General features: G+C 43.5%; 1 protein-coding gene across 7 annotated transcripts; it reads right to left on the reverse strand.

Moving 5' to 3' along the window:
* Nucleotides 1-27,932, reverse strand: Cep78 (centrosomal protein 78). 7 transcript variants are annotated; one of them, XM_006231136.5, is made up of 15 exons: nt 27,500-27,932; nt 24,672-24,844; nt 24,511-24,583; nt 23,486-23,589; nt 21,221-21,395; nt 18,578-18,691; nt 17,236-17,300; nt 16,872-16,983; nt 11,752-11,887; nt 11,374-11,419; nt 10,160-10,288; nt 4,394-4,471; nt 2,964-3,130; nt 1,743-1,911; nt 1-574 (listed from the first exon to the last, which is right to left on the reverse strand). In XM_006231136.5, exons 1-15 carry the CDS (start codon nt 27,765-27,767, stop codon nt 68-70), a joined length of 2,316 nt encoding a protein of 771 aa, XP_006231198.1. In that variant the 5' UTR covers nt 27,768-27,932; the 3' UTR covers nt 1-67. The 7 variants fall into 7 exon arrangements, with proteins under 7 accessions (XP_006231198.1, XP_038944922.1, XP_038944921.1 ...); XM_039088994.2 differs by having other exon boundaries at nt 1-453; nt 27,500-27,909; XM_039088993.2 differs by having other exon boundaries at nt 1-456; nt 27,500-27,909.

The following is a 27,932-nucleotide window of genomic DNA, read 5'->3' on the forward strand; positions in this document are numbered from 1 at the left end:
TAAAAACATAAGAAAATTTATTAAAATTTTAAGGCAAAAATCATAATTTCAAAAGGTTAGACCTATGTCAGGTCAGGTGTGCTGACGAATGGTCATGCTCTTGAAATTCAAAATCAGACCCAATAGTATCACTTTCAGAATGTTCTAGCAGATTGGGTTTACTTTTGATACTCTTTGATGATACAGTCACTATTCTATTTTCTTTCTTGATAGAAACACATTTTTTCAAAGATTCACTTTTAATTGGCTCATTAAGCAAAGACCTCTTTTCCCCAGGTCCTTTGCCTTTTGAGTTCACAGGGGAGTCGGAGTCGGAATGCAGGTCCTTCCTGGAGTGTCTCTCAGCAGACTGCCTTCTGGAGGGCTCGCTTGCTGTGCTCCCTTTGCCTGAAGAAGACCTGCTGTGCTTTGACAACACCACCTCTTCTAGACTTCTGCCTCCTGAAATGCCATCTGCTGAAGGAGAGCCTGTTATAGCAATGAATCCCACTGCAGAGCCCTCCTGCTGCTCCAGGGCTACAACCCCCAGGTGGTCTCGAGAAGATCCTGCTGCCTCTTGTGTGGAAGCTGGAACCTGGTTGGTGTCGAGAGGTAAAGGAACCATAGGATCACTTGTAATCTTCTGAAACTACGAGGAAAACACCAAAGCCTGAGAGCACTACAGGGGTGGAAACCTCACTGTAACTGTGACTCTGTGTGTGTGTGTGTGTGTGTGTGTGTGTGTGGTGGGGGCACAGGGTCCATGGACATAGGATCCATGGAGCTACATTTAGAGGTGGTTGTGAGCTAGGGACTCTACTCAAGTCCTCTAGGAGAGCTGCAGCTCTCTCAACAGTCAGGCTGTCTCCAGCCCTGTAACTGTGATCTTACTAAGCAGTCAGTTCAACACTCAGAAGATTCTCCAGTTATACGTTTTCTTACAAGATGCCATGTGATTGGCAACTCAAAATTATATCTATATCCAGAGTTAGCTGTGTACTTTTAGAATTTTTTGTTCTCTAAAATTAGCTTCAATTTTCCACATTAAAAAAACAAAACAAAACTATTTCTAAGAAACCTAATTCCTAGCCTCTCTGTGTATGTGAAGCATCCAAAGTGTGGCATGACTGAGCGCCCAAGCCAGCAGCTCCTCAGACATGTCTTAGACTGGCTGTTGAGTCTTGGTGAGGCAGAAGGAAAATGTAGGGGCGGTAGGGCTGGGGTGGCGGGGGAGGGGGTGTCCTGTGATGGCTAACCTTTCCATCCATTAACTGGGGCTGTAAGCACACTAGTCTGTCTAGATTACTGATCTCAAATGTTCTCTGCACCAGTACGTGTACCTTTATCAGTGTCCCTTCACTGTATGCTGACTACATAGACGAGACATCAATACAGTAGCCATTACAAAACTTTAAATTCTGATTATCTCTTTACTCTCTTTCTTCAATGAAGGTTGCTTATTTCAAGTATAAATTATCATAAAACTTCCAGTTTTGTCTCTTTTCTTTTGAGATAAGGTCTCACTATGAAGTCTCGACTGCTTTGGAATTCATTATGCAGACCCGTCAGTCCCTGCCTCCCAAGCGCCAGGATCTAAGGCGTGCATCCCACCATCATGCCCAGCCCCATTTCCTTACTGACAACCATGCAGCTTCTGGAAATAGGCACAGACTTAACTCTGCCAGAGACAGTCCGCCATTCCTTTCTCTGACCCGGGGAACTCCTTGCTAACGGCTTGAACCAAGCCTGACAGGTCCACTTACACCGATGTCCTGCATTTGTCCTACAGCAGTCTGCTTCAGATCCAGATTTTCATCTTCAAGTCCTTTCTGTTCTTCCACAGGTGTGTTAACCGTAGAACTCATCTGGGGACGACCTAACAGGTGGAAATCTGACTGATCTATACCAGCCATAGTGGCAAGCTGCCCGAGCCTGCAGACAGGAAGGAGGAGGAAAAGGCACTCACTTGGGAACTTAAACTCACCTATACCCCCAACCATGAAATGGGTGTACAAATGATCACCAAGATTTAAAAATCTTAATGCCAATGCCTACTTCGGACAGTAGCCCCATCCTAACTGCTACCCTGCTCTGTGACCTCTGGACCAGATCATTCCATCCTCTAAGCACCCCGGTTCCCCTCAGGAATACATTCTGTATCACCTGACTTTCCACAGCAGCCATCGCCGCTTCATTTTAAATACTATCCAACAGGTCCACCTCTGCCGTCTCCATACATTTGACCCTCTCTCCTCGGCTTCCAAAACGGGATTGTTCCCTTCTAGCCACTATGCATTCACCTCAAACACTGCTCCATCAGCCTCCTTCAGCTCTCTCTTTTAGCAGTTTTCTTTGACTTTGAGGCTCATGTAGCCCACGCTAGAAAATTTTTATGTAGTTAAGGATGACTTTGAAGTCCTGTTCCTTCTTCTACCATTGACATGCTGGACTGCAGGTATGTGCCACGGTGCCTGACTGTCATCTTCTGACACTCCTGTTCCTAGGTGAGAACCCTGCCTACTCCTGTGTCTACAGCACCTGTGGAGATCAACTACATCCTGAAGCCTAGGGGTCAGAAGAATTTAACTCAAAACTTATTTAATAAGCAAGATGAATAAGAAGTAAAAAATCTCCTATATATTTTTAAATATTTTCAATGAAATGATCTTTAACTTAGTCTTTTTAAAACTATGTTAAGGGATATATTTATAGCAGACAAAACTGTATACAATTCATATGCCTTAACCTATCTTCACCAAGACACCCAAGTCTTCTTTATGTTACTATTTTATGATGGGTGGGCTTTCTAACAAGGCAGGTTTACCATTCTGCATTTCTTTTAAAAGGAATTCTCCACTAAAAAGCAAATCAAACATACTGTTGATAATCATGTTAAATGTCTTGTGGAAGCTAAAAATCATCAAGTTCCTCAGCAAGCTCCAATTGAAGCCAGTGAAGAAAGAATGGCCACCCTCCAGATATACCCAGCATCTTTAAGGAGATCCAAAAAGGCGTGGAACTTCTGAAAAGAATTCTCGATGCTGCCCAAGACTCCTTCATCGTCCAGGATCATGCTCGTCAATGACTGTGCTTGAAGGGCTTCAGACAGGGAGAAATTTATATTTCTTAGCTGGGCATTTTCATGTTCCAGCTACAAAAGAAGGTTGAGAATGTACAGTGTGATTTCCTCACAACTGTCTAGAAAAGTTCTCAATACCTAAACTAAAACATTTAAAAGTGTACTTAACGTATTACATTGATTTCTACCATCTAATTAACTAATCTAACTCTCAATCAATGAAGACATTAACCATGACACGTGATGACCGCACTGAGACACTTGGTGAAACTGCCTATGTAACAGGCAGAGGACAGAACAGTCAGTTTTACTGATGACTTTTCCTAAGAACACATCCCTGCCGAACTTCACACTGGACCACTGTGCAGCAGAGATCTAACCACCAGGGTTCATCTGATATTAGAAAACACAAGTCTGATCTAAGCAAAGTTATAACCCTGCTGTACTTAATCTACTAAGGACTGATCTCAACATACCAACCTTTTAAAAATATGTATGTATGTACTGCTCATGCATGGGCAACATGTATGTGGAAGTCAGTTCTGCCGTTCCATCATGTAGGGATTAGGATCTAACTCAGGTGGCTGGCTGGGCAGCAAGGCCAACCTTGCAGGCCCTGAGGTATACTGTGCTTATGTTAGAGCCTTCACGCTCAGCCACCACGCTCACTCCGCGCAGTTCTCTGTAGCTTCTTGCTCTCTTCTCAGGCAGCATATGCACCCAACCCTGACATTTCTCAGAAAGCCAGTTTACTTAACACACTTTTGGCTTATGTCTTCCAGTGTACAATTCTCGTTACAATACATACATTTTGAAGATGCTTCCTTACATTTACTTTGTAGTTAAAAAAGCACTACCATAAAACTTGTCAGTGTTATGCAAAGCAGTCCGACAGTCTAGTCCAGTGCTCACAGTACAGACTTCTATCTCCCGTGGCATTCTTCATTCCCTTAGATGTCTAAGTCTAACTTCAAACACCCAAGTCTGGCCAGCACAGTCCCCTAGCCTCAGCCACCCAGCACTGGCACTACCGCCATCACAAGACTTCTTAGAGTTTTTGCTTTACTAATTCACTGTGAGAAGACAGCCTGACCACTTACGCTCCATACACAGTATAAGCCAGGATAAACACAAGCTATTTCTTGTATTTTTCACAATGTACTTTTTGGAACATGTTTAACGACACTAAATGAATGAATGCAAGGTTAAAACAGTAGACTCAGTGCACAACACACTATGCCTTATCATTTTCAGGTATTTTAAAGTCTGTAAGTACAGAACAACTTGAAACCAAAACAAAATCAACAAATAACTCCATATGGGAGAAAGACTTACCTCACTGATGCGCTTGTCAGTTTTGAGGCGGGTCACTCTCTCCTCCTTTAGCTGCTTTAGGCACTCCTCCAGCTTCTCCTAGTCAGAAGATATGGAGTAATTCTTACAGGTAACTATGCTCTGATCCCGCCACTCTCCCAGCTACATAGGCCACTAAGAACTTAGGGCCAGAGCCAGAAGTAACCTCGGGCAGTGGGATGACGTCACTACTAATACCACCAAGTGCAGGTAATTACTAAAATGTATCAAGTTAGCACATTACAGAATCGCTTAAATCCTACTCTAACCTAAGAGTTGCAGTGCTTACTATAGAAAAATAGAGACATATAACAGTGAATCACCAATAAGAAATTAAAGTCACGAAAGGAAGTCTTATTTGTGGGTTCTTCATAATAGATAATTCTGTATCATTCTTAACATAACAAAATCATGCAACTGTAACAAAAATGCATACTTAAAAATGTAACACTTTAGGGGCTGGGGATTTAGCTCAGTGGTAGAGCGCTTACCTAGTAAGCGCAAGGCCCTGGGTTCGGTCCCCAGCTCCAAAAAAAAGAACCAAAAAAAAAAAAAAATGTAACACTTTTAAAGCACTCTATTGTATGGGAAGCATTATGCTTAGTTCTCTAGGTACTCCCTACCTTAACCAACAACCCCCTACAAGAAAAGCAGGACTACCCGCTAGGGCAGCAGGAGCAGCACATCCTCCATTGGCTGCAGATGGCATTGAATTCGGAGCAGTCCTGGCTACACCAGGGCTGACCCTGCTCTCCCCCAACACCAGAGGCTGGAAATACAGGTAAGCTACCAAACACACTGTGCATTTATGCTGATTCTGATCTAAACTATAGACCTTAAGTTTTAATGACAAGTAGTTAAACACCGAGCTAACGCCCTAGCCCCTGGGTTTTTATTTTAAAGGCTTCTGAAAATTTACTTAAACACAGAATTTTAATTTAGAAGTTTAGTTTGGAGCCATTGAGATAGGTCAGTAGCTAAATTTCTGGCACTCACAGAGTAGCTCATGACTGTTTCCAGGATATCTGATCCCTTTTCTGGCCTATTACTAGACACACATGTGGTTAATACACACATGACCTCAAAACATTCACATACATAAAATAAAAATCTTTTAAAAAGTAATGTTATATATTTAAGGAAAACAAAGATATAAAATATCTAAGTGTGTGTCAACAAAGTTGTTTCCCTTTCAACAAACTGTTTTAAAATATTTCTTCAATGGAAAATTTGAGTAATTTTATACCTATTTATTCAGTAATTTTATACATAATTTTATTCAGACTGTATATCTGAATATTGCAAAATGCTTTGATCATATCAAATTCCTTTTCACTTTAAAGACTGATCTTTAAAAACCTTCTGCCGAGTGTGTGGGGACAGATTTCTGTATGTGCGTGCAGTGCCTGTAGAGGGAGAAGAGGGCACTGGGCTCCCTGGAACTGGGGTTACAGGGAGTTGAGAGCCACCACTACTGACAAGAGCAGTAGGAACTGAACTCAAGTCCTCTGGAAAAGCATCACATGCTGTTAGCTGCTGAGCCCCTTTTCCAGAGCACGACTAATAGTTCCTAAAACTAAAATGTTTAGTACATTTTATGGCATGCTGCTGTGTATGTGAGGCACACATGTGTCAGTGTGTACATATATGGAGGTCAGACAACTTCTCTTCCACTTTGGGGAAAGGGGGATCCTGGCGATGGAACTCGGGTTATGAGGCTTGGCACCTTCTACTGAACCATCTCACCAACACATAAAATTCATTCATGGACAGACATTGTAAGCTCCGGTGTTTATGACTCACTTAATGATTTAACGCACCTACCACAGCTTGAGAAAGGAGACTACAGAGCGCCTTTCCTTTGCAAGCCAATGAGCTTCCTGAACTCACCTATATGGCACAAATGAAGGGCTACCAAAGTCCCACCCAATCAGGGACAATCTCTTGACATCTCCATTTCTGACTGGCTCTCCGCAGCGCAGCCAAGTGTAATGACACAGAACAGCTTCTCTCCCTACTGGAGGGAGTCAGACAGTGCAAGATTTGTGTCAAGTGTTCCTCCTCTCAGCACTCTTTTGGAAATAGTACCTTACTATGTAATTCCGGACTCTAACTCTCCATCCTCCTGCCTCAGCCCTCCTGGTTCAGAGGTATGTAACAGACGGACATTTTGAGGACCTGAAATACCCGTGTCCTGACAGCTTTCCAACACATGCCCAGGATTTGACACTGCTTCCAGCAACGAAGCCCACGTACTGAATGGTTTTATGTCAACTCGACACAAGCTGGAGTCATCAAAGAGGAAGGAGCCTCAGTTGAGGGAATGTCTCCATGAGATCCAACTGTAAGGTGTTTTCTTAACTAGCGATTGATGGGGAGGGCCCAGCCCATTATGGGTGGTGCCATCCCTGGACTGGAGGTCCTGGGTTCTATTAGAAGGCAGGTTGAGCAAGTCATGTAAAGCAAGCCAGCAAGCAGCATTCTTCTATGGCCTCTGCATCAGCTCCTGCCTCCTGCTTCCTGCCCTGCCCGAGTCCCTGTCCTGACTTCCTTTGGTGATGAACAGCAATGTGGAAGTCTTAGCTGAACAAACCCTCTCCTCCCAACTTGCTCTTTGGTTATAGTGTTTTGTTGCAACAACGGAAACCCAAACTAAGCCAGCCTATCACTCTGATATATCACATCTACTATGACTCACTTTCCTCATGGAAACTGTAAGATGTGTGAAGAAGAGAAACATCTTTTATTAAGCATTTATTCTATCACCTCTTATGTCTAGCACAAAGAAAGCAGGCAATAAGGAAGGAAGGGAGGAAGGAAGGGATGGAGGGAGGAAGGGAGGGAGGAAGGATCGAGCCTTGGCTATATAAGATGTGTTTAAGAATATGGTTTTCTTCAAATGAACAAGTAGAGAAGCTTCCCCTCATCCTCTAATCTCCATTTCTTTGCTTAAGAGTTAGTAGTTAAATTTTGGTTTTTGATTTTTTTTCCCCTAAAACCTGAAACTTCTCTGGGGGCAAAGTCCTGACCCATTAACTAGCAAATTCTATAACTCTGGGTACTGATTTCCTTATCTACTGAATACGTAGTGATTAAGTAAGTTAGCACAAATACAAACTCAGAAGAGCACATGGAATGCATAACTGATCAGTCAAAATGAAGGAACACGTGAGTTCAGTCAAAATGAATGAACACGTGAATTCAGTCAAAATGAATGAACACGTGAATTCAGTCAAAATGAATGAACACGTGAATTCAGTCAAAATGAATGAACACGTGAGTTCAGTCAAAATGAACACGTGAGTTCAGTCAATATAGACAGGCTTGTGATCAGTCTGTTCCCACACGCACATTCAGCACTCTAGGGCAGCCACCACCTGAGGCAGGCTTTTAGCCACAGACATGCACAGAAGGAAGTCCTCAGAGAGTACTCATGCAATAACCACCTAAGACTATAACTGCCCAGCACCACCCTCAGACCCTCAGGAAGCAACTCCTGGCAGGTCCCATTTCCAACTGCACAGTGAACACAGTTAGGTTCCCTCCAAGCTACAGGCTGCCCCAGCACTAATTCTAAGTGATGGCTTCCCATGTTGTACTGAACTACACTTCTTTCCACTCGCTTTCTCGTTTAGTTAAGTGAGAATCCCTTTTACTGTCTTTACTGTGGGCTTACACATTTTATCTGATTCTCAAAGTGAATATACACTAAAAGGGTCCTCAATACACTTTGAATAAGAAACTCTCTAGCTGCAGTTCCTAGCCTTGGTCTTCCTCAGTGACTACAGACACTTCTGATGTATTGTCTCCTGGGTTTGGTCACAGATCGGAATAGAAAGCTTGCCTGCCATGGATAAAGTATAGTTTCCAGCATTTAAACAATCAGAAGGAAAACAAAAAAGAACCACCCATTAAACTGACCAAGCTCTCTCTCTCAGATCTCTGGAGAAGAAAGCCAATACAACCCCCTGAGAACAACATTAAGGGTTTAAAGCTCCTCTGCACCTTAGCAGTGAACCACCCAGGCTCTGTACAGACTGCGGCGCTGTACTTACAAGATGAAAAGTGTTCCTATGTGGTCCACACAGGTTCTCTCCTAAGAGTCTATAATTTTGTAAGTGATTACTCTATATAAGTATTCTGAATTTTAGTTGTAAAAAAGTATCTGTGGCATAGATCTTCAGGGGATATGTCATGCTCAGGACTGAACCTAAGGCCTTTTATGCTGGCCAGGAAATTGGTTTGCCATTAAAGCTATATCCTATAGCTGGCTTTAAACAGAATAAATAAAATAGGGAACTGCCCTTCAACCATTAATGACATTTTAAGAAGACGCCATCTGGGAACTACTAGGAACTAGAAATCTGGTCCCTACCTACACACAAACCAGCTGGACCTTGACTGTGGACGTCCTTGCTCTCAGAAATGTGAAAATCAAATCTCTGCTGTCTGAGGCCAACAAACAAACAAACAAAGAAACAAACAACAACAGACGGACAGCCATTTCTGCATTTGTGAGTGCTACACCAAGACAGACCTAGTTTTAAGCAGTCACTGTGGGGGTGGTGGTGTGGCTCAGTGATAGCATGCATGTTGAACAGTATGAGGTGTTGAGTTCAAACCCAGGTCCCAGCACCTTGCCCTGATTACATGTGAATCATGTCACCCACAAGAAAAACTAAGACTGTCCTAGAAGATAAGGTCTCCCAGAACTTACTACAAATCAGCTCCAATTTAAAGTCCAAATAAAGCTTATGTTTAAGGTACAAAAATCTAAGTAAGCTAAATTTTCTTTTTTGCTTACCTAAACAGAAAAATACCCAGTTTTAAAATAAAGCATAGTTTCTTAGTTTTTTAATATCATGAATACCAGTAACAAACGTTTTTTTTCAAAGCCAGGGGTGGCAGCTTACATGGGAGGCTAGGAGAAGAGCAGAAACCCAAGGCCAGCCTGAGGTACAAGGACTTCAAGGACAACTGGAGCTATGTAAGACACTATCTTAGAACAAAAGAAGCTCTTTCCAATTTTACTTTACTAAAAACAAAGTTATATTTCAATCACGATAAGAAGGTTCAGCTAGTACTATCGTCAGTTTCCTGGCCTTTCAAATGACAGAGCTGGCTGAGGAGGTTTAGCCCAGTCAACGCCAGGCCACACAAGCATAAGGACCTAAGGTGAGCCTCAGAGCATGGGAAGAGGCAGGGTGTGGTGGTGGACACTCCCAAGCTCAGCACCCAGAAGAACGTGGGCAGATCTCCGGGGCTCACTGGCCAGGCTGACAGCAAATTCTGAGCCACTGAAAGACTTTATCTTAAAACCAAATGACTTCCTCAAACAACAAACCCAGTGTGGATGACAACCAAGGAATGACAGCTAAGGCTGTCCTCAGGCCTTCACATGCATATATAATGAGCACGTGTATAGATACACACACACACACACACACACACACACACACACACACACAGCTGACGATGTGTCAGTACTCGATTTCCTTAAGTTATTGTATGGTCACTAAAGTTCTTATTACAGTTAATATTCTGATTCTATGAAGAGGAAAAATTGGTGCCATGTTTTATTTTGTATCGTACACAACTCTTATCTCGCCTTGTTCTGTACCACTGAGGAGACTAAGAGTTAAAACAGAGGTCAAACAGACTCCAATGAGCTGCCTGGGTTTGTTTCACAATCAAGCTTTGCCAAGAAGTGATTACACTTTGAGATGGTCTTTGCAATGGTCACTGTACCTGTAATGTTTCTTGTCTTATGCTGGTTTTCTGAGGCACTTCATGGACACTTTCTGAAGAATCCTCAGACTCGTCAGTTTCTGAGGATGAAGGACTTTCTACTGTCACAGTCACAGGGAAATCTGATTGCTTAAATAAAGAGGACATGACTTATTAATACCATAAGCCAAATAGTAAACACCAGAGGTCACCTAATCAAATCGATCTGTCTAAAATAACAAGTGATCTTCTAATAAATCTATCTCACTGGTCCTTAGCCTAAAACAATCAGTAACAGAAAAATGCCACTAACGCATTCTTGCTGTTACTACAAAACCATGTACTACACATGGCTGATTACTGTTTGGCATTACACGTATTTGCTAAGTTCCTCCTAGACAAATCAAGTGGGGAGCCAAAACAACACTTCCTTTGCAGGTCAACTTTTATACCACAGATGAAAAATTTATTCTCTACTGTGAGACATGAAGAGTACAGAAGTAGAACTCTTAGGAGGAAAAGCATGAACAGAGTATGAAGTTACAGTGTAATTAATACATACTAGAATGGGTTTAAAATTAAATCACATCCACATACACACTGAAGCACCCCACCTCATCTCTTCCTCATCCTGCAGCCTGAGCTAGGGGAGGACCAGTCTGATTCTGTCCAGCTTCAGTGAGGTTTCCCTCTAGCTAAAACTGACGTGCTCACAACACTACTGAAAATGTACAGACTGAACCAGTGCAGGGACAGCTTTGCAGGATAAGCAAACTCTCAGTGACAGAACAAGATGGCGTCCTAACACCTCAGTGTTTAGACTGTAGTGCTGACACACAGGATGGTACATTAGATGCTCTCCTCCTCCTCTTTAGAGATCCGTGGCCTCTATGACCAACTACAGGAGGAGTGAGTGTGTGTGTGTGTGTGTGTGTGTGTGTGTGTGTGTAGACGTGTTTTAGTGATGAGCCCCATAACAGTGGTCAAACCTATTGTGAACATCAGCTTCTATGTTGCCTGGAGAAATGGGGCGTCTACAGATGAAATCACAAGGCCTCCCCAGCGTGCCATATGCATAGAGGTACAATGTCCTGTACCAAGGCACCAGGACAGGAATCAGAGACTTTAAATACATGTATTTCAGGAAGGGAAATCCATTTTACAAGGCTCCTTTCAGTTGATCCTGCTCTTTCCCTACTCTGATCCCTTCTGTTAGATATATGACACATACGTACCTGCAGGTGATTAGACAGATCATGAGTTTTGATTAATGGAAAACTCCTAAAAGGATACCAACAAATTCAGTTATATTTGATGCATGCACACTACAGGATCAAACTTATTTGTATTACGTACACTATTCATATAAAACCAGAGTACTAAACACCTCAAAATAAGCTATGGGAAACCAGACAGACTGAGCGGAATGGCTGACGGTTACTGTGCACATTCGGCTCCTGGGGATCCGCACGCTTTAGTTATCTCTTAGGGCACTCTGGGCAGAGGCTGTGCGTGAGCCGGCCCCTTCCAATTCCAGAATCAATAGGAGAACTACGCAATAGAAGTTCCCGAATAACAGCTGTCAGGACTAAGGCAAGGAAAGAACACCTTACCTGTTTCTTCTTGCACGTTCTGCCGTGCGCCAGGGCAAGAAACCAGACGCGCCTGGAGGCAGAGGGTCGGGAGCATAGGAGTCTTTACTGAGCCCATGTTTTCTCCCATTACTCACAGGTTTCTTTGTAGCTAAACCTAGGTCCAAAGAAGTAATTAAAGAAATGCACTAAAGCTCTACACAGTACCATTCACACTCCTAACACAACACAAATGAACAACGGACCATGACACTAAAACCATTCCAGTGCGAATAATTTATAAACTTTTAGAACAGGGTCTCCCAGGGTAGTTCAGGCTATACTTGAACTCACAACCCTTACAAGTGTATGTATTACAGGAATACCTGCAAATAGGCTAAAGGTTGCTAAGATGACGTTGTCCTCAATTTCATGGCTTTCAGTCCCCACATGAGTTAACACACACACACACACACACACACACACACACACACACAGAGAGAGAGAGAGAGAGAGAGAGAGAGAGAGAGAGAGAGAGAGAACAAATGCAAAATTTATCAAAAAACAAAAGGATGAAATGAGGGGCTTATATTGTCTTAAACATAAAATACATGTAGCAGCTAAATCCATATATTAACACTTAATTAGAACAAATCCTCATTCACTTTTAAGTTTTTGTCATTGAAAACAAATAACAAAGGTTTACTACAACAGTTCTATTTCATCTCAGTCCGAGACTTTTAGGTCAGTCTTCTAGTGAGATCCTGTTCCAAAAAACCCCCAAAATTTAATAAAAGCAAAATAAAACAAAATAGTTGATGTGCTTATCTTTCTGGCCTCTTTTACATGTTAGAACTTCTTTACAGAGTTGGACTGCCATCTAAGTTACTGCATGTGCAGTAACATAGGACATATTTCTTTTAAAGTTAGTTTTTAAATATTTATTCTTATTTTATTTGGATTGGTGATTTGCCTGCATGGATGTCTGTGTGAGAGTGTCAGATCTTAGACTTACGGACAGCTGTGAGCTGCCACATAGGTGCTGGCAATTGAACCCAGGTGCTCTGGAAGCAATCAGTGCTTTTAACCATGGAGGCTTCTCTCTAGTCCCCCAACGTTAATTTTCGTAAAATTACACTGATTTGTGTATGCATGCTGTGGCACCTAGGTGGCAATCAGAGAACAACTTGTAGGAGTCAGTAATCTGCTTCCACCACAGGTCCTGAGAACTGATCTCAGACTAGGCTTGGTGGTAACTGCCTTCACCGACTGGCCATATCAGTGGCCCAAAACAAGTATGTCACAGTGTAACTCACTCATAACCACCATTTTCTGCATATATTAATGCAAACATTACATTACAGGAATCTTGTTCATCCTGTGCTATTGCATTTTTCACTTTATTACTATTATTTTTAGGCCAGAGTCTCATGTAGCCCAGGCTAGCATCAAACTTGGTATATAGCTAAAGAACTTCTGATCCTCTATCTTCCCAGCACTTCCATTTTTTTAAGTGGAACATTAAAACTTTCATTTTTATAAGTGAGAACAAACATCTCAGTCTATGGCAGTAGGCCACGTATGACTTCTTATAGGCATATATCATTTCATTTCTTTGATTTTCAGAAAATGCTAGCTTTTGTGTGTGTGTGTGTGTGTGTGTGTGTGTGTGTGTGTGTGTGTGTTTCAAGACAGAGTTTCTCTGTGTATCTCTGGCTGTCCTAGAACTTACATAGTTGCCTAGGCTAGCTGCAAACTCAGAGCTCTACCTGTCTCTGCCTCCCCAGTGCTGGGATTAAAGGCATGCACTATCACCACCAGGCTGTGTTAAAATATTTTTAGTTGAAATAAAAAAAAAAAACTGGTATGTATCTTGTCAAAAAAAAAAAAAAAGTAGAAGTTCTTACCATCTACTTGAACACATATTCCCAATATAACTTATTCAACAATATATAAGCCCTGTCCTTACTAAACTCTACCCAGCAAGACAGCAAGACTGGTCAGCTGACCTCCATGTTTCCAAATAACGGAAACAAACAGCAAAAAAGCCGAGAAATAAAATTCCTCTTAGTGCACTGTGCACTGCAGCCACAGCTCCACTCTCTCCAGCATCACTAAGAAGCCAATGCCTGCTCTTCTAATGTGTAATGCCTGGCCATGTGTCACTACTAAGGCCACACAAAGGCATAGGCATACCTTTTTCTTCATTTTACAATATTGTATCAAGCGCCAACTGAAACACTTTGAATTCTTACACTATAACCTTTAGGTAACAGTATGATACCCAATCCCCAGTTACACACTCTATCTGCTGCTAAAATACTGCTGCTCTGAACTTGAAGCTGGCAGACACCTTCTTGACATGGCAAGCATACAACTATTGTTCAGGACACTCATTACTATTTACTACAAATAAACTAGTTAATGAAAATGTACGTCTTTTTTGAAAGAAGCTAATATAGCATAGAAAGTTACCACAAACATCTTTCTGGATATGGTTGAGAATAAACATTTTGTTTCTTCTATTTTAGTCTTTATGGTTTTACCACACACACACACACACACACACACACACACACGTGTATATATATATATATATGTGGCTGCAGTGCACGGTGCACTAAAAGGAATTTTATTTCTTGGCTCTATTGCTGTTTGTTTCCGTTATTTGGAAACATGGAGGTCAGCTGACCAGTGTCTTGCTGGGTAGAGTTTAGTAAGGACAGGGCTTATATGCATGTGTATATGTGTATATATACATACATTGTGTGTGTGTATGAGAGAGAGAGTGTGTGTGTGTGTGTGTGTGTGTGTGTGTGTGTGTGTGTGTGTGTGTCTTTCTTATCAGACCTGGATTTGTTCCACTGTCACTCTTTCTTACCACAAGAACGTTATGTGTGCTAAGGGAATGTGTTCTCAGACTGGACTGTAGCTCAGCTGTTAGGAGTGCTTGCCTGGCATTTATGAGAGTCTAAGTTACACCCTTACTCATCACCCTGTAGTCATTGTGGTACTTGTCTGTCACCTCAGCATTCCGGCGGTAAAAGCAGGAGGATCTGAAGTTTAAGGGTACACAGTAAATTCAAAACTATCGTGGGCCAAGACTAGGAGTGTTTTGGAAAATAAGTTATTACAAAGTTTGTGCCTGTAATCCCAGCACTTAGCAGGCAGAGGCACGAGAGGCATAGAAAATTCAGAGTCAGTCAGAGGAAGACCATATCTCAAAAGGAAAAAAAGAAAAAGTTAAAAAACTTTTTAGAAACACAAGAATATCAGAGCCCAATTACATAAAAAGTATACATTTGGAAGACTCTCAGGTTTATGTTACAAACATTAGTTTTCATCACGTTTTCTCATTTATTATATGAGTGTTTGTACAGTCTGTATGATGAGTGTGAGCGTGTGGGTGGGTCCACGTGGCTTCTGAGGGTGGAGCTCAGGCTGTCCTGCATGAAGGCTGGTGCCTTTACCTACTTGCTAGTCCTTGATGTTACTGTTACACAAAGAATCTTTCCATTTGTACCCAGTCACAAAACTAATAGCCTAAGTTTCAGATTACCAAATACTTAGAAGTTTATTTAGATACTATAACACATATATACTAGAGGATGGTGTTGGCTAGTTTTATGTCAGCTTAACAGCCAGAGTCATTTGGGAAGAGGCAACTTCAATTGAGAAAATGTCCCCACCAGAATGGCCTGTGGGTAGTGCCACCCCTGGACAAGTGGTCCTGGAGCATCTAGGCAAACAGGGTGTGCAGGGGGTTGGTTTGGTGCTGCCATGCATTCAAACGCTCAATACTGGCCCCTAAGATCTGCAGACCCTCACAGACACCAAAAAATGCTATGTAAACCTTGCTCCCAAGTTATCCCTGAGTGGTTAGTAAAGGTGCCTACAGCCTTGCTGGGCAGAAGAGAAGGATCAGAGGAAAGGTTCCCTAGGCTTGGGGTCTCACACAGGGACTAGGAGGAGAGTGGGAGAATAATGAAGGAAGAGCTTGCCACAAGGTAGCATGGCTCAGGAGCACATGTTCACAAGGGCTGGCCTGATGGACAGGAACAGACCAAACGAAACATGGCCGTGATATCTTAGGAGATTTTGACAGGGAAACAGACAAATAGCATAGAAGGTTGATCTGCCCAGCTCTAGTGTGCAAAGCTTATTATAAATCTAAACGTCTCTGCATCCTTTATTTGGGAACTAAATGATCTGACGTGTTGGTAGAAACCCCTACTAGATATTTAAAGGCAACAAGGGGGTGTAGCTAACATCCAGAACAATAATAACCGCTGCAAGGCTGAGCAAGCCGGCAAGCAGCCCCTCCCCCATGGCCCCTGCAGCAGCTCCTGCTTCCAAGCTCCTGTCTTGAACTCCTGTCCTTACTTCCTTGGATGACAGACTGTGGTGTGGAAGCGCCAACTGAAGTAAACTCCCTCTTCCTCAAGTTACTTTTGGCCATGGAGTTTTGTCACACAACAGAAGCCTTAACTAAGACAAAATGCTTTTCTAGCTGGGTATGGTGCTTACCTGCACTGCACTACAACTACTCAGAAGTTTAAGATAAAAAATCATAGGTCCCAGGTCAATCCTGGCAACAGAGCAAGAACAAATCTCAAAAAAAGGAAGGAACACTTTCCTAAAGTGTTCCAGCTCTAGATCACAAAGCTTCAACACTGGTTTATATTATGGTATTTATATCACTGAAATGTGTTATCTGATTCAGTCAATTAAAAGAAAAATCAAGTTGTGAATGTGGCTCAGTGGTAGAGCACTTGCCTCCCATGCATGGGATCCTGGTTCAATCCCAGCACTGTTTGCTAAGTAAGCCAGCATCAGAGAGCACGCCAAATCTCAACTGTAAATTATGAAGAATAATCACCATTCAGGAAACAGTCAACAGGATGAATATTTTATATGTAAAAAGCAAACAGTTGTTAACTTAAAAAACAGTAATGTTTATAATCCTTCCAAAGGATTCATTTGCTATTTCTACCTGCCATGAATTTTCATAACTTGGATTAGAATAATTATAGTGTAGGTCCCAGAATATACTGCAATCAGCACTGGTTATTAACCAAGAGATGAGACCCTACTGTTAACATACTAACACATGGTAGGGTGAGTGCTGGTAACGTAAAAAGCACAGACAGACAGTCATTTACCAACTCGAATAGTAGCTTTTCCTTTTCGACTGCTTCCTAGGACGATCGTTTTCTTTTTCTGCTTAGTGGTTTTGGGCAGTTCCTTCAGTGACGGGGACGTTACCCACTGGTACTGGAAGAGAGACGGGTTGCATCAGATAACAGCACGCAACTTAGACGGACAGGAGGAAGGTGTGCTACACTAATAAAGCTTTGCAATTTCCAGTTCTCAGATTCCAAATTGGATAATGATACAATATATTAAAAAACAGAAAAGCCACCTGATTTTACTTCAGATAGCAGAAAAATATTGACAATTTTACTAAAAGCAGAAGAAACGATAACTAAGCGGAAATTCTGCCCACAAGACTGACAGGAGTCATACCTCTGAAGTTGCACTCCTTCCGTTCTGGAGAACCTTTCTGATAACTGCTTTCATCATAGAATGATCTGAAGTAAAAGAAAAGTGAGGCTGTTCAAGGTGCACCCCAGTGACCAGCTGCCTACCTACAGACAGAAGGCAGCTTCCGCTTTGCCATACAACTAGACGACATACTTATTTCTGCTTCTGAACGCTCTTCTTCCTCACGAGCTTAGTTTATTGTAATGCTGTGCCCACTGTCCACCAGCGCTCTAGGTCTGAAGTGGCTCTGGGACCTCTGCATAGAAAATTAAAGGTTGCACTATCTTACCCTCAGCCCCCCCAAAAGGGCAACCAACTAGCACAGCCAACCCAAGTCAGGACACAGCTTCGACAGTGCTCTGCTCCCAGTCACTCTCATACTGCTGCCACCACTGGCGTGGCCTCTGTGCTAGCCTCCTCAGGAAGGAAAGGCTACTCTGACTGAAAGGCTACTCCGATTATGCCTTTGTCTATCGAAGCTCACTTAGCTTTGTCCTTTCCTGGCACCTAACACTGTCAAGTCCCTGGCTCCTGATTGACCACACAGACCAAGATTGATTGATTATTTATTAATTTATTTGCTCATGTGTCTGCTGGCCTGTCTGTCAGGGCACAATGTGTATGCAGGTGCCCACGGAGGGCGGCAGATGGCACTGGATCCCTTGGAACTGGAGTTATAGGCGGTTGTAAGTGGTTTGATGTCGAAGCTGGGAACCAAACCTGGGTCACTGCAACTACTGACCGTCTAACCACTGAGCCATCTCTCCAGCCTCTGCCTTGTTTTTCCTCAAATACTCCATCCCTCCTGCCGTCTTGTACCTACACATACACACATGCCTGCTCTTAGCTCAGCTGTCCACCCAAGTGTCAGTTCTCCAGCCAGTACCCCATTTGTCCTATTAAAGTTTTTTGCACTTTTACCACTTTATTATCGACGTACACACTTACATTTGAACTCCCTTATTGATGGACAGCAAGACTCTGGCTGGTACACTGTTATATGCTTAGTATCTGAACCACTGGTTAGACGCATACAAAATCTAAAATTTCTTTACAAATTAGCAAACAAATGAAATGTCCCTCCTGAGAGTCGGAGATTCAGATGGACGTGAGGGAGTGCTCTGAGACAACAGTCTTACCACCTAGGCTCAATGGAGTCAGTAGCCACCTGAACAACTTCCAGGCACAACTCATTTAGAACACTACATCAGCTGCTAAAAACACAGTTATAAAACAAGAAAATAAGTACACTAAGTTTTTAATTTCCAATATACAGATTCAATTTTAAGGCATTTGTCAGGTAATTTTTAAACAGATGACATACCAATAAGTGGGTTTTTCCTTATATCCAGAACGACCAGGGTTCTGTTGGTTTCCAAGGCCTCCAGTAAAGCCTTCGCCCCTTCACTGGTAAGGCCGCACTGCTGCAGGTCAAGTGCTTTTGATGAAAGACAACAGGTCACTTACCAGCTCCACACAGTTTAACATAGACAATTCTCATTCATGCCTAGGACATTCCTGAACAAGACTGGCCAAGGCAGTTTTTAAAATCTTGGGTATTAAAAAAAGTCAGAAAAGCATATGCAAAGATAGTAGTAGTAGTAGTAGTAGTAGTAGTAGTAGTAGTAGTAGTTGTTGTTGTTATTGTTGCTATAATAGTGCTACAGAAGGAAGGAGGAGGAGGAAGAAGGAGAGGAGGGGGAGGAGGAAGGAGAGGAGGGGGAGGAGGAAGAAGAGGAGGGGAGGAAGAGGGGGAGGAAGAGGAAGAGGGGGAGGAGGAAGAAGAGGAGGGGAAAAGGAGGAAGAGGAAGATGAGAAACAGTAAGAGGAGGAGGAAAGGAGGAAGAGGAAGAGGAGGAAGAGGAGGAGGAGGAGGAAGAAGAGGAGGAGGAGGAGGAAGAGGAAGAGGAGGAAGAGGAGGAGGAGGAGGAAGAAGAGGAAGAGGAAAGAAACCTCTTCTACAATGTGCTACAGTGACTTTACTCCACCCCCTCATGCAGAGAAAGTAGCTCCCCACAATATGAGAGAGAATATCACACACAAGTATCAGTTCTTGTTGAGCAAGAATGCTGACTAGTTCTTGGACTCACAATCCCGAATTCCAAAGGTATCTCAAAAAACTATTCTTTAAAAAGGAGAGGGCTGGGGTTGGGGATTTAGCTCAGTGGTAGAACCGCAAGGCCCTGGGTTCAGTCCCCAGCTCCGAAAAAAAGAAAAAAAAAAAAAAAAAAAAAAGGAGAGGGCTAGAGAGATGGCTAAGAGTCTTGCTACTCTTCCAGCGGACCTGGGTTCTATTTCTAACACCTACTAGCAGCTCACAACAGTAACTCCAGTCCCAGGAGACCCTCTGTGGGCAGTAGGTATGAATGGTACACAGACATAGGTAGAGAGGAAACATCATATACATTAAATAAAAGAGTGCCTACCCTGACTTCTCTCTATGAAGGAGTGTAAGCTATACAAGCAAGCAAACAAACAACAAAATAACTTCCCCAAGTTGTATTGGTAGGTGTGGTGGTCTGAGTAAGAATGGCCCCCATAGGCCCATATATTTGAATGCTTAGTTAACAGGGAGAGGTGTGGCCTTGAGTAGGTGTGGCCTTGTGTGTGTATAGGGTAGGGGGCAGACGGGGTGTATATCACTGGTGGTGGGAGACCAGCCTCTCTCCTCCTGCTGCCTGCTCCTGCTGATGCAGAACACAGCTACTGCTCCAGCACCATGTCTGCTCCCATGCCCATGCTCCCCACCATGCTGATATTGAAAACCTCTGAACCTGTAAGCAAGCGTCAAACTAAACGCCTTCTTCTGTAAGAGTGCCCTTGGTCATGGTGTCTCTTCAGTGACTTAGACAGTGAGTTTTCTATCGCAGCAGTAAGAGCAGACTAGGTTAAGAAGCAGGAAGAGTCTTGCACAAGCAGGAGGAGAGCTGACGCTGAACCTGAGCTGCCTGTGCCCGACCCTGGACTTCCCAGGCCCCAGAACTGGGAGAAATAAACTCCTGCTGTTTAAGCCAGCCTGTAGCATTCTATAAGAGCCCAAACCAAGACTCCTCTCGACACACAAGATATAACCAACTGAGCTGTTAATAGCCATAAATCTCACTAGAACATCAAATGAACACCAGCTATGGCAATGAAAGCCAGGGCAGCAAGACGGCTCAGTAAAGAGGCTGCCAAGCTAGAGCACTCGAGTTCCGTCCTTAGAACCTACATGGTTGGAGGAGAAAACCAGCTTTAGCAAGCTGTCCTCTGCCCTCCACATGTGCACCATGGCACACATACCTGGAACCACACCCACATCCAAAGTAAATAAACAAGTGTTTGTATTTAAAACTCTTAAAATTAAAATAGCAATCAGGTATGCTAGAGTATACCTTTTATCCCAGCACTCAGAAGGCAGAGGCAAGTTCTGGGAGTTCAAGACCAGTTACACAACAACTTCCAAACTAGCCAGACTCTGCATAGAAAACAACAATACATACATACATACATACATACATACATACATACATACTTATATACACCTTATATCATATATGGTAAAATAGTAATAAAGTGTGGTTGTTGATTTATTTAATTAAGATCATATATGAAAATGCTTTAAAATGTGCATACAGCAAAAACAATTGTGGCACTAGATTGGCACTCAAGAATCCCTGTACTCTCTCACTCTCTCTCTCACTGTCTCTGTCTGTCTCTCTCTTACACACACACACACACACACACACACACACACACACACACACACACACCTACCTGTAAATAGACCCAGTGGCTATAAGCTCTAAGTATACAGACAAATCTATTTTTTTAAAGGCTGAAAATATGCCAACATGAACAGTAGTGACTTCTAGATGTTTTGATTACAGGTAGCATTGTTTTCTATGGAGAACATATGTGACTTCCAGATAAAAGTACAATAAAAGCTGCTAGAGGGTTTCCAGTTCCCAGAGCTCATTTAACTTACCCCGAAGCCATAAATCCTCACTGAGAGAGTCTGCAAAAGCACTTGCACCCTGGTCACCAATGAGTGTGTTGCAATTCAGTGTGATGCGCCTTAAGCCGGCCATGCAGTCAAGATCCGGCCTCCTGTAGCGAAGACTCTCAGCCCAGGTCTCTTCATGTCTTCTCATGGTTTGATACTTCAAAGTAACAGCACAGAATCAGATGCTGGAGAAGGACACTAGGCATAGCTGACTATATACCATCCCCACCCCCAAGTACAAACATGGCGGCAGTCTGCTCTCAGAATATCTCACCGCAGGGCTTGAGGTGTGGGAACAGTCACAGGTGACAGCTACTCAACGGTTATGTAAAAGGACAACTCACTAAAATTTAAGAAAAATTATTTTCCTTTTCTGCCACACTAAAGAACTGGTTTAACATCACTACAGTTCTAAACTCTATCCTGTCCTCTACTGATCTCCACTATGATTTAAATATTTACCATGTATCATGATTATTCATAAGGTATAAAGTGCTGAACAAATATTTTATGTATACTGAAGTAACAGAATGCGTGCGTGCATGCGTGTGTGCGTGCGTGCTATACTGAGGTTAGTTCTCAACATCCAGAGCCATGGGCATGCTCAGCAAAGTGCTCTACAACTGAGCAGTCAGGCCAACAAGCACAGCTTACAGACGATAAAAAGACGCATTCAGAGGCTGTAACATCATCTTTTAACCCAACAGCTCACATATACTTAGTCTCATATACCTACCATCTTAGCATCCTAGAACAAGCAGAGAGTCGGACGTGCCTTAGCCAAAAACTATTTGACTTGTAATCACAGTTGTAGCCTTTAAGACTGTCCAATTCTCTAGATTCACCAGGGAAACTGCCCATCCCACCCGGGACACTGACACTACAAGGAAAAATAAAAGCCTTCCCGCTTGAATGTGAAAGAGCGAAGCAGCTGTGAAAGGGCACCAGAAGGAGGAACGCTGATGCTGCTTTTCTATTAAGGAGGCCACATAAGAGCAACAAGCAACAGCAGAGTGCGGCTTAGGGAAGGAAGGCAGCGCACGAGACCCTCGGAGTGAACAGGGATTTTACAGAGGTGAAGTGACTTGCCTATGGTCGCAAGATATCAAATGGGTGAAGGCTAAACTAAAGCCCCTAGCCTAGCATCCATACACTAGGCTAGTGGTGAGGGCTACAGTCAGAGCTACTCAGTAGGGTGAGGCAGGAGCATTTCAGGTCCAGGGTCTGTCAGGGTCACAGAGTAAGTTCATGGCCAACCTAGGCAACTTACAGAGAACCAGTGTCAGACTGAAAAGTCAAAAGCACAGCTAGGATATAACCCAGTGGTAGAGTACTTGCCCAAAGTGTTGGCTTTAGTTCAATCCCCAGTAATCCCCCAACACACACACACACACACACACACACACACACACACACACACACACACACCCCAACAAAAACCTCACAAAATCTTATCACCATACAGAAAACAGAATCCATGTTCTTGCCCATTATTGATCACAAGGGTCTGAGTTTACTCTGCAAAGGTCCAAAAGTGAACATCTGCAGCTCCATGGGTCAGATTCCTTTGCCAACCACTCAGCTCTGCTGATGGACAGTTACCATGCACACAGCTAGGCAGGGTTGTGGTCTTGGGCTACATTTGGCCCACAGCCCTTAGTTCTTTGATCTGTGCCATCAAACCACAAAAGCAAGGCAGCTGAGGTGACACACAGCCCTAATCTAGCACTTGGAGGAAAAGGAAGAAGCAAGTCCCAGGCCAGCATGGGCGGCCCAATGAGTCTAAGCACAGACTGGACCACAAAGCCATATCCCGTCTCAACCCCACTAACCCCAAACAAACAACAAAAACCTACAAAAGGCTCGTGTCAAACTGTTAAGTAACTTCAGTCCTAATGTAGTAGTTATTACAACTCTAAAGACTGTATGAACTGTTTTTATTAGTTTATAAATCACAGTAGTTAAGAATGATGTCAATAGGTGGAGACTAATAATAATATAACGTTTCCTCTGGTGCTGCAATGTTTTCAACAACTAAGATAACAAGTACTATTCATGAAGTATTATGCTTTGAGTCTTACTTTTAACAATAAATACGTATCTTTAAGGGTCAGAATCCCAAGCTCACAATGACTACAACTTGCAATAAATTAAAATTGCAGTCTCCATATTGATAAGACAAAAATTACTGCAACCCCACAGCGAAGTCTTAATGTGCTTAAACCACAGCGTTCATGCAAAGGTCACCTTTAAGATCTTGGCCATATGACTGGCTCCTTGCCACGTCAGATTGCATCCTGTGAAGTTGACGGTCTTGAGAGTGACGGAGTTCTTTATACCTTGACAAATAACTAAAAGAAAGAAAAAGACTCACAGTGAGACCGAGTGCCTACCAGTGTGGTCAATCCTGTTTAATTGCTGTCTTCAGGCTATGCCAGTTTACAGATGTACCCCAAAAGTCACTTTCTACAACCCTCCCAGCCACTAACAGATTGGGTGCAGTAATAAAGTACTGTTCTAGATGTCAGAAAAGGCTTAATTCTACTAACTTGCGAAAACTGAATACTTTAAACACTGCCTATTGATATTTGGACATTGTAATTGCATTTTAAGGCTGGGCGTAGTGGCACATGCCCAGGATCCCAGCACTTGGGAGACAGAACTTTGTGAGTTCAAGGCCAGCCTGATCTACATAATGAGTTCCAGTACAGCCAGAACGATACAGTAAGAGCTTATCTCAAACAAACAAACAAACGCAGCACAGCCATTTCACTTGGAGATGGAGATGCCTTAAGGTTCTCTTTACATCCTCACTATTGCCCTTCTCACAACGATTTTTTTCTTCCCATTTTTTTTTTTTTTTGAAACAAGGTATTTCTGTGTAGCCATAGCTGTCCTGGAATTTCCTCCCAAATCTGAGTGGTCGCAAACTCAAGATATCCTCCTGCCTCTGACTCCTGGGTTAAAGGTGTGTGCCACCATACCCGGCTCCCACCAATATTTCTTAAAGGAAAACCATAAACTAGGAGCAAACACGAATAACAGAATACCAAACACTACAAGCTATGTTTTATGGCATAACACAACCTCAAATAGAGTTCAGACAGTAGTAAACGGGATAAGCTTTTCGGGTGGGAGGGTCAGCATTTGAGCAGACACAGGGAGGCAGCGCAGGTGGGAGCAGCAGCCCAAAGAGGCAGACAGGGTTACGATAGCACACACACAAATAGGAGACCATCCTCACAAGACAAGCGTTAAAGGACTTGACTCACTTTCTAAACCTCCATCTCCAACTGGACAGTTTGCAAGAGACAGGTGCACCAAAGAGGCTGATTTACTCAATCCCTTAATTAAAACAAAGTAAAACATGTATTGATTATTTCCCCACCAATACCAACTTTCAAATTCTGTAGGTCACATGAACAAGGCTTACCTTTGTTAGACTAGTCAAATCTCTCTCTCTCAGAATCAGCCCATTTAGCTCCAGATTTCTGAGCACGCCTGATACACTTAAGCAGCCTTTAAGAGCCTTACATAACTGGAAGCTTATGTCTTTGGATCTTACTGAAGGAACTCGATTTCTACAAACTCTGTGTGCATCAGCACCTAGAACAAATTCAGTTAAATCAGTGATGTCGATCATGCAATTTTAGTAATATAACTCCTCAGTGCCAAGTCACAGAAATGAACCACGTCCTTAAAGAGAAATTTCAAAGCCACATGAGATACAGAAACACAAACCATACATGGTGGTGTTTCTCACGGAAGCAAAGAAGTTACACCTAAGGCATGGCTTCAAGAAAGTCCTCGATTTGCATAAAGGAGAAAGAGAGAGTGGGAGTGGACTGTGTGTGTAAAAAGGGACCCAAGCCTGACACCTGCTGGACAATAAAAATGTTGCAGGTGTGAAAAGAAAGGATGAAACTCAAGAGTAGGCTTTTATAACACAAGTGGTGAGGACCAAAGCTACCATTGGTACAATAAGGATGGTTAAAAAAAATGTGCCCCAATGTTAAACCAATTAGACAAAGGGATGAACAGAGAGAGGCACCCGAAACACACAGATTAGGAAAAGCACCCCCTCCGGTAGGCCTGGCTAGAGCACAGCTCATTTTCCAGTGCCTCTGTAAAGGAGGCACAAACTGCAGCGAGTACATGCTGGTTCTGTGCTAAGTGAGATCATTTACACAGAGGGAAACTGAGTGCTGGTTCTGTGCTAGGTGAGACCATCTGCACAAAGGGAAACTGAGTTCAGGCACAGCAAAGCCAGCCAGGAGCTTACTTCTTCAATAGTACAGTCAAAACAGCTGGGAGAGAAGCAGCAGTGTCTAGGGGGTTAATGCCCACAGCCCATACCCACTGAATATGAGACATAGCAATGGCACAAAGGATGCCTGAAGGGAAAGGGTCTCCTTATACCCTACATAAAACACTAGCATGATCGGGTAGGCCTGCCTTGATTCAAGGCACCTCTCATCTTTCCTTAAATTTGGGTCATTACTATGGCAGTCAAGGGATTCTTCAGAGGTATAAACACTGTCCTTGAAGGGATCACAGATGCTGCTTATCCCAGACCTAGCAAAGGGCCAGACTTTCAAGCAGTCACATTTGCCCCTAGCTAATCACACCCTCCCTTTCCAATAGTAACTTGCAGACACTTCACACACATAGCATGCTTTAATCCTGAGAATCCACAACAGCCTTGCTTCAAGGGCTTTATATGTGTGAGAATTAAGAGTTTAAAACATGAAACTCTCAAACCCTAGGTTGTCTCCAACACCTGTCTTCCTTATATGATACCACTCTTAAAAAGAAAGAAGGAAAGAAAAAAAAAAGAAGGGAAAGAGGAGAAAGAAATTAGGAACTGAGATGGTCAGACTGATAAAGGTGCTTACAGGGAAAAATGTTGAGACCCAAATTTGGATCTCCAGCAAGGTAAACGTCTGCAATCTCTGTGAAGGAACAAGGGATGATCCCAGGGGCAAACTAGCTAGTCAGACAATGGAAATCAGCTAGTCCCCAGAGTTCAGGGGGTGGGGGTGGGGGACAAAAAACAATAAAAATCCCTGCCTCAGTAAACAAATTGGAAAGCAACAGATGAAGACATTCAGGGCCAACATCTAGACTCTATGCACATGGCAACATGCATATGTGTACACATGCAAACATGTGCATATATATATGCCACATACATATACACACAAAAAACTATTTGTAAATCTAAAAATAAAAGGGTGGGAAAATCAGCTAGAAAGATGGCTCGGTAGTTAAGGGCATTTGCAACACAATCTTGAGGTGTGGAGTTCCAGAAACCAGGACCCACATAAACTAGGCCTCAGGAGCAGGATTTTTAACTCCAGCATGGAAGGGGGTGGAGTCAAGAGGGCAGTTGGGGCTTGTTGGCTTCCAGCCAAGCTGAGAAAACAGACCCTGTCTCAAAAAAAAAGGGGGGGGGGGTGGAGAGCAATCAAATGACACCCAACACACCTTTCTGGCTTCTGAGTGTGCACATATGCCAATATTAAGATACACAAATCAGTAAGGAACATTCGTATTGGGTAATTTTTTTGGCTTACTGGGCAGGTGTTCATGAATGACCACAGAAACGCCACAAAAACTTGGCTTGGGAGTTATAAACAATTTGAATGAAAGGAACTTGCAAACATGTTATCTGCAAATAACCAGAGTCAAATGTTTACAACGATTCGTCAAAAATAGTCCCTTGGGCTGGAGAGATGGCTCAGCGGTTGGGCACATTGCTGTTCTTGCAAAGGATGCAAGTTCGGTTCCCAGCATCCATATGGTGGCTCACATATGGATTCCAGGGACTCCAACCTCAGACTCTTTTCTGGACTCCGCAGGCATTGCACACACACAGTGCACATAAACACACACGAGGGCAAAACATTCACACATAGTTTTCTAAAAATCATAAAAGACGTCCCTGAAGATTTTTTGTTTTGTTATACATTTTGTATTAAACTTGCAATTACGAATGAGGGGAGACTGTACATTTAAACCCCTAAAAAGAAGAGAGCAGGGTCCATTTGCTAATTTATCCTGCATATTCCCCTCGGGGAGCACAGCTGGTCATCCTCGCTGTAGTAAGGGGCAATCTCGACTTCTACTCCCTAGCTTGACTACTCCAGACAACCGCCCGACGCGACAACCTCAGTGGAGGCGGCGGCAAAACTCCTTTGTGGCTAGGTGGAGGCCGCTTCGCTGCACTGGGCTCCCTCCTCTCTGCCCGAACTCTCGCACCTCCGGACCGTAGAACTGACTCCCCGAGCCACGGCTGGAAGGAGCTCTTGATGGCCACCAGCGGCAGGTCACGGTTCACCCTGAGCGAGCTGAGCAGCGGTGCCCAGTCCACCGCGCGCAGCCGGTCGGCATTGAAGTCCAGCACGCCATCCCGCAGGCAGGCGCGCACGGCGGGCAGCGGCGCCGAGTCCTGCAGCGCGCACAGGTACTCATAGTGCGAGAAGAAGTCGGTCGCGCAGTCGCGACGGAGCTTCACAGAGTCGATCATGACCCGCAGCCCCGGGGACCTCCACCAGCCACCCCGCGCCGCCTCCCGCCGCGCCCCGGGCGGTTGGCGCCCGCTCAGCCCGCTCTGCCGGCTCTAGCCACTACCGTTCTAGCCACTCGCGAGCTCCCGCGGGCGGCGTGCGCACACCGCGCTGTGCGTCGGCGC

This window comes from Rattus norvegicus, chromosome 1 (genome assembly GCF_036323735.1).
Source record: "Rattus norvegicus strain BN/NHsdMcwi chromosome 1, GRCr8, whole genome shotgun sequence".
Classification (NCBI taxonomy): domain Eukaryota; kingdom Metazoa; phylum Chordata; class Mammalia; order Rodentia; family Muridae; genus Rattus; species Rattus norvegicus.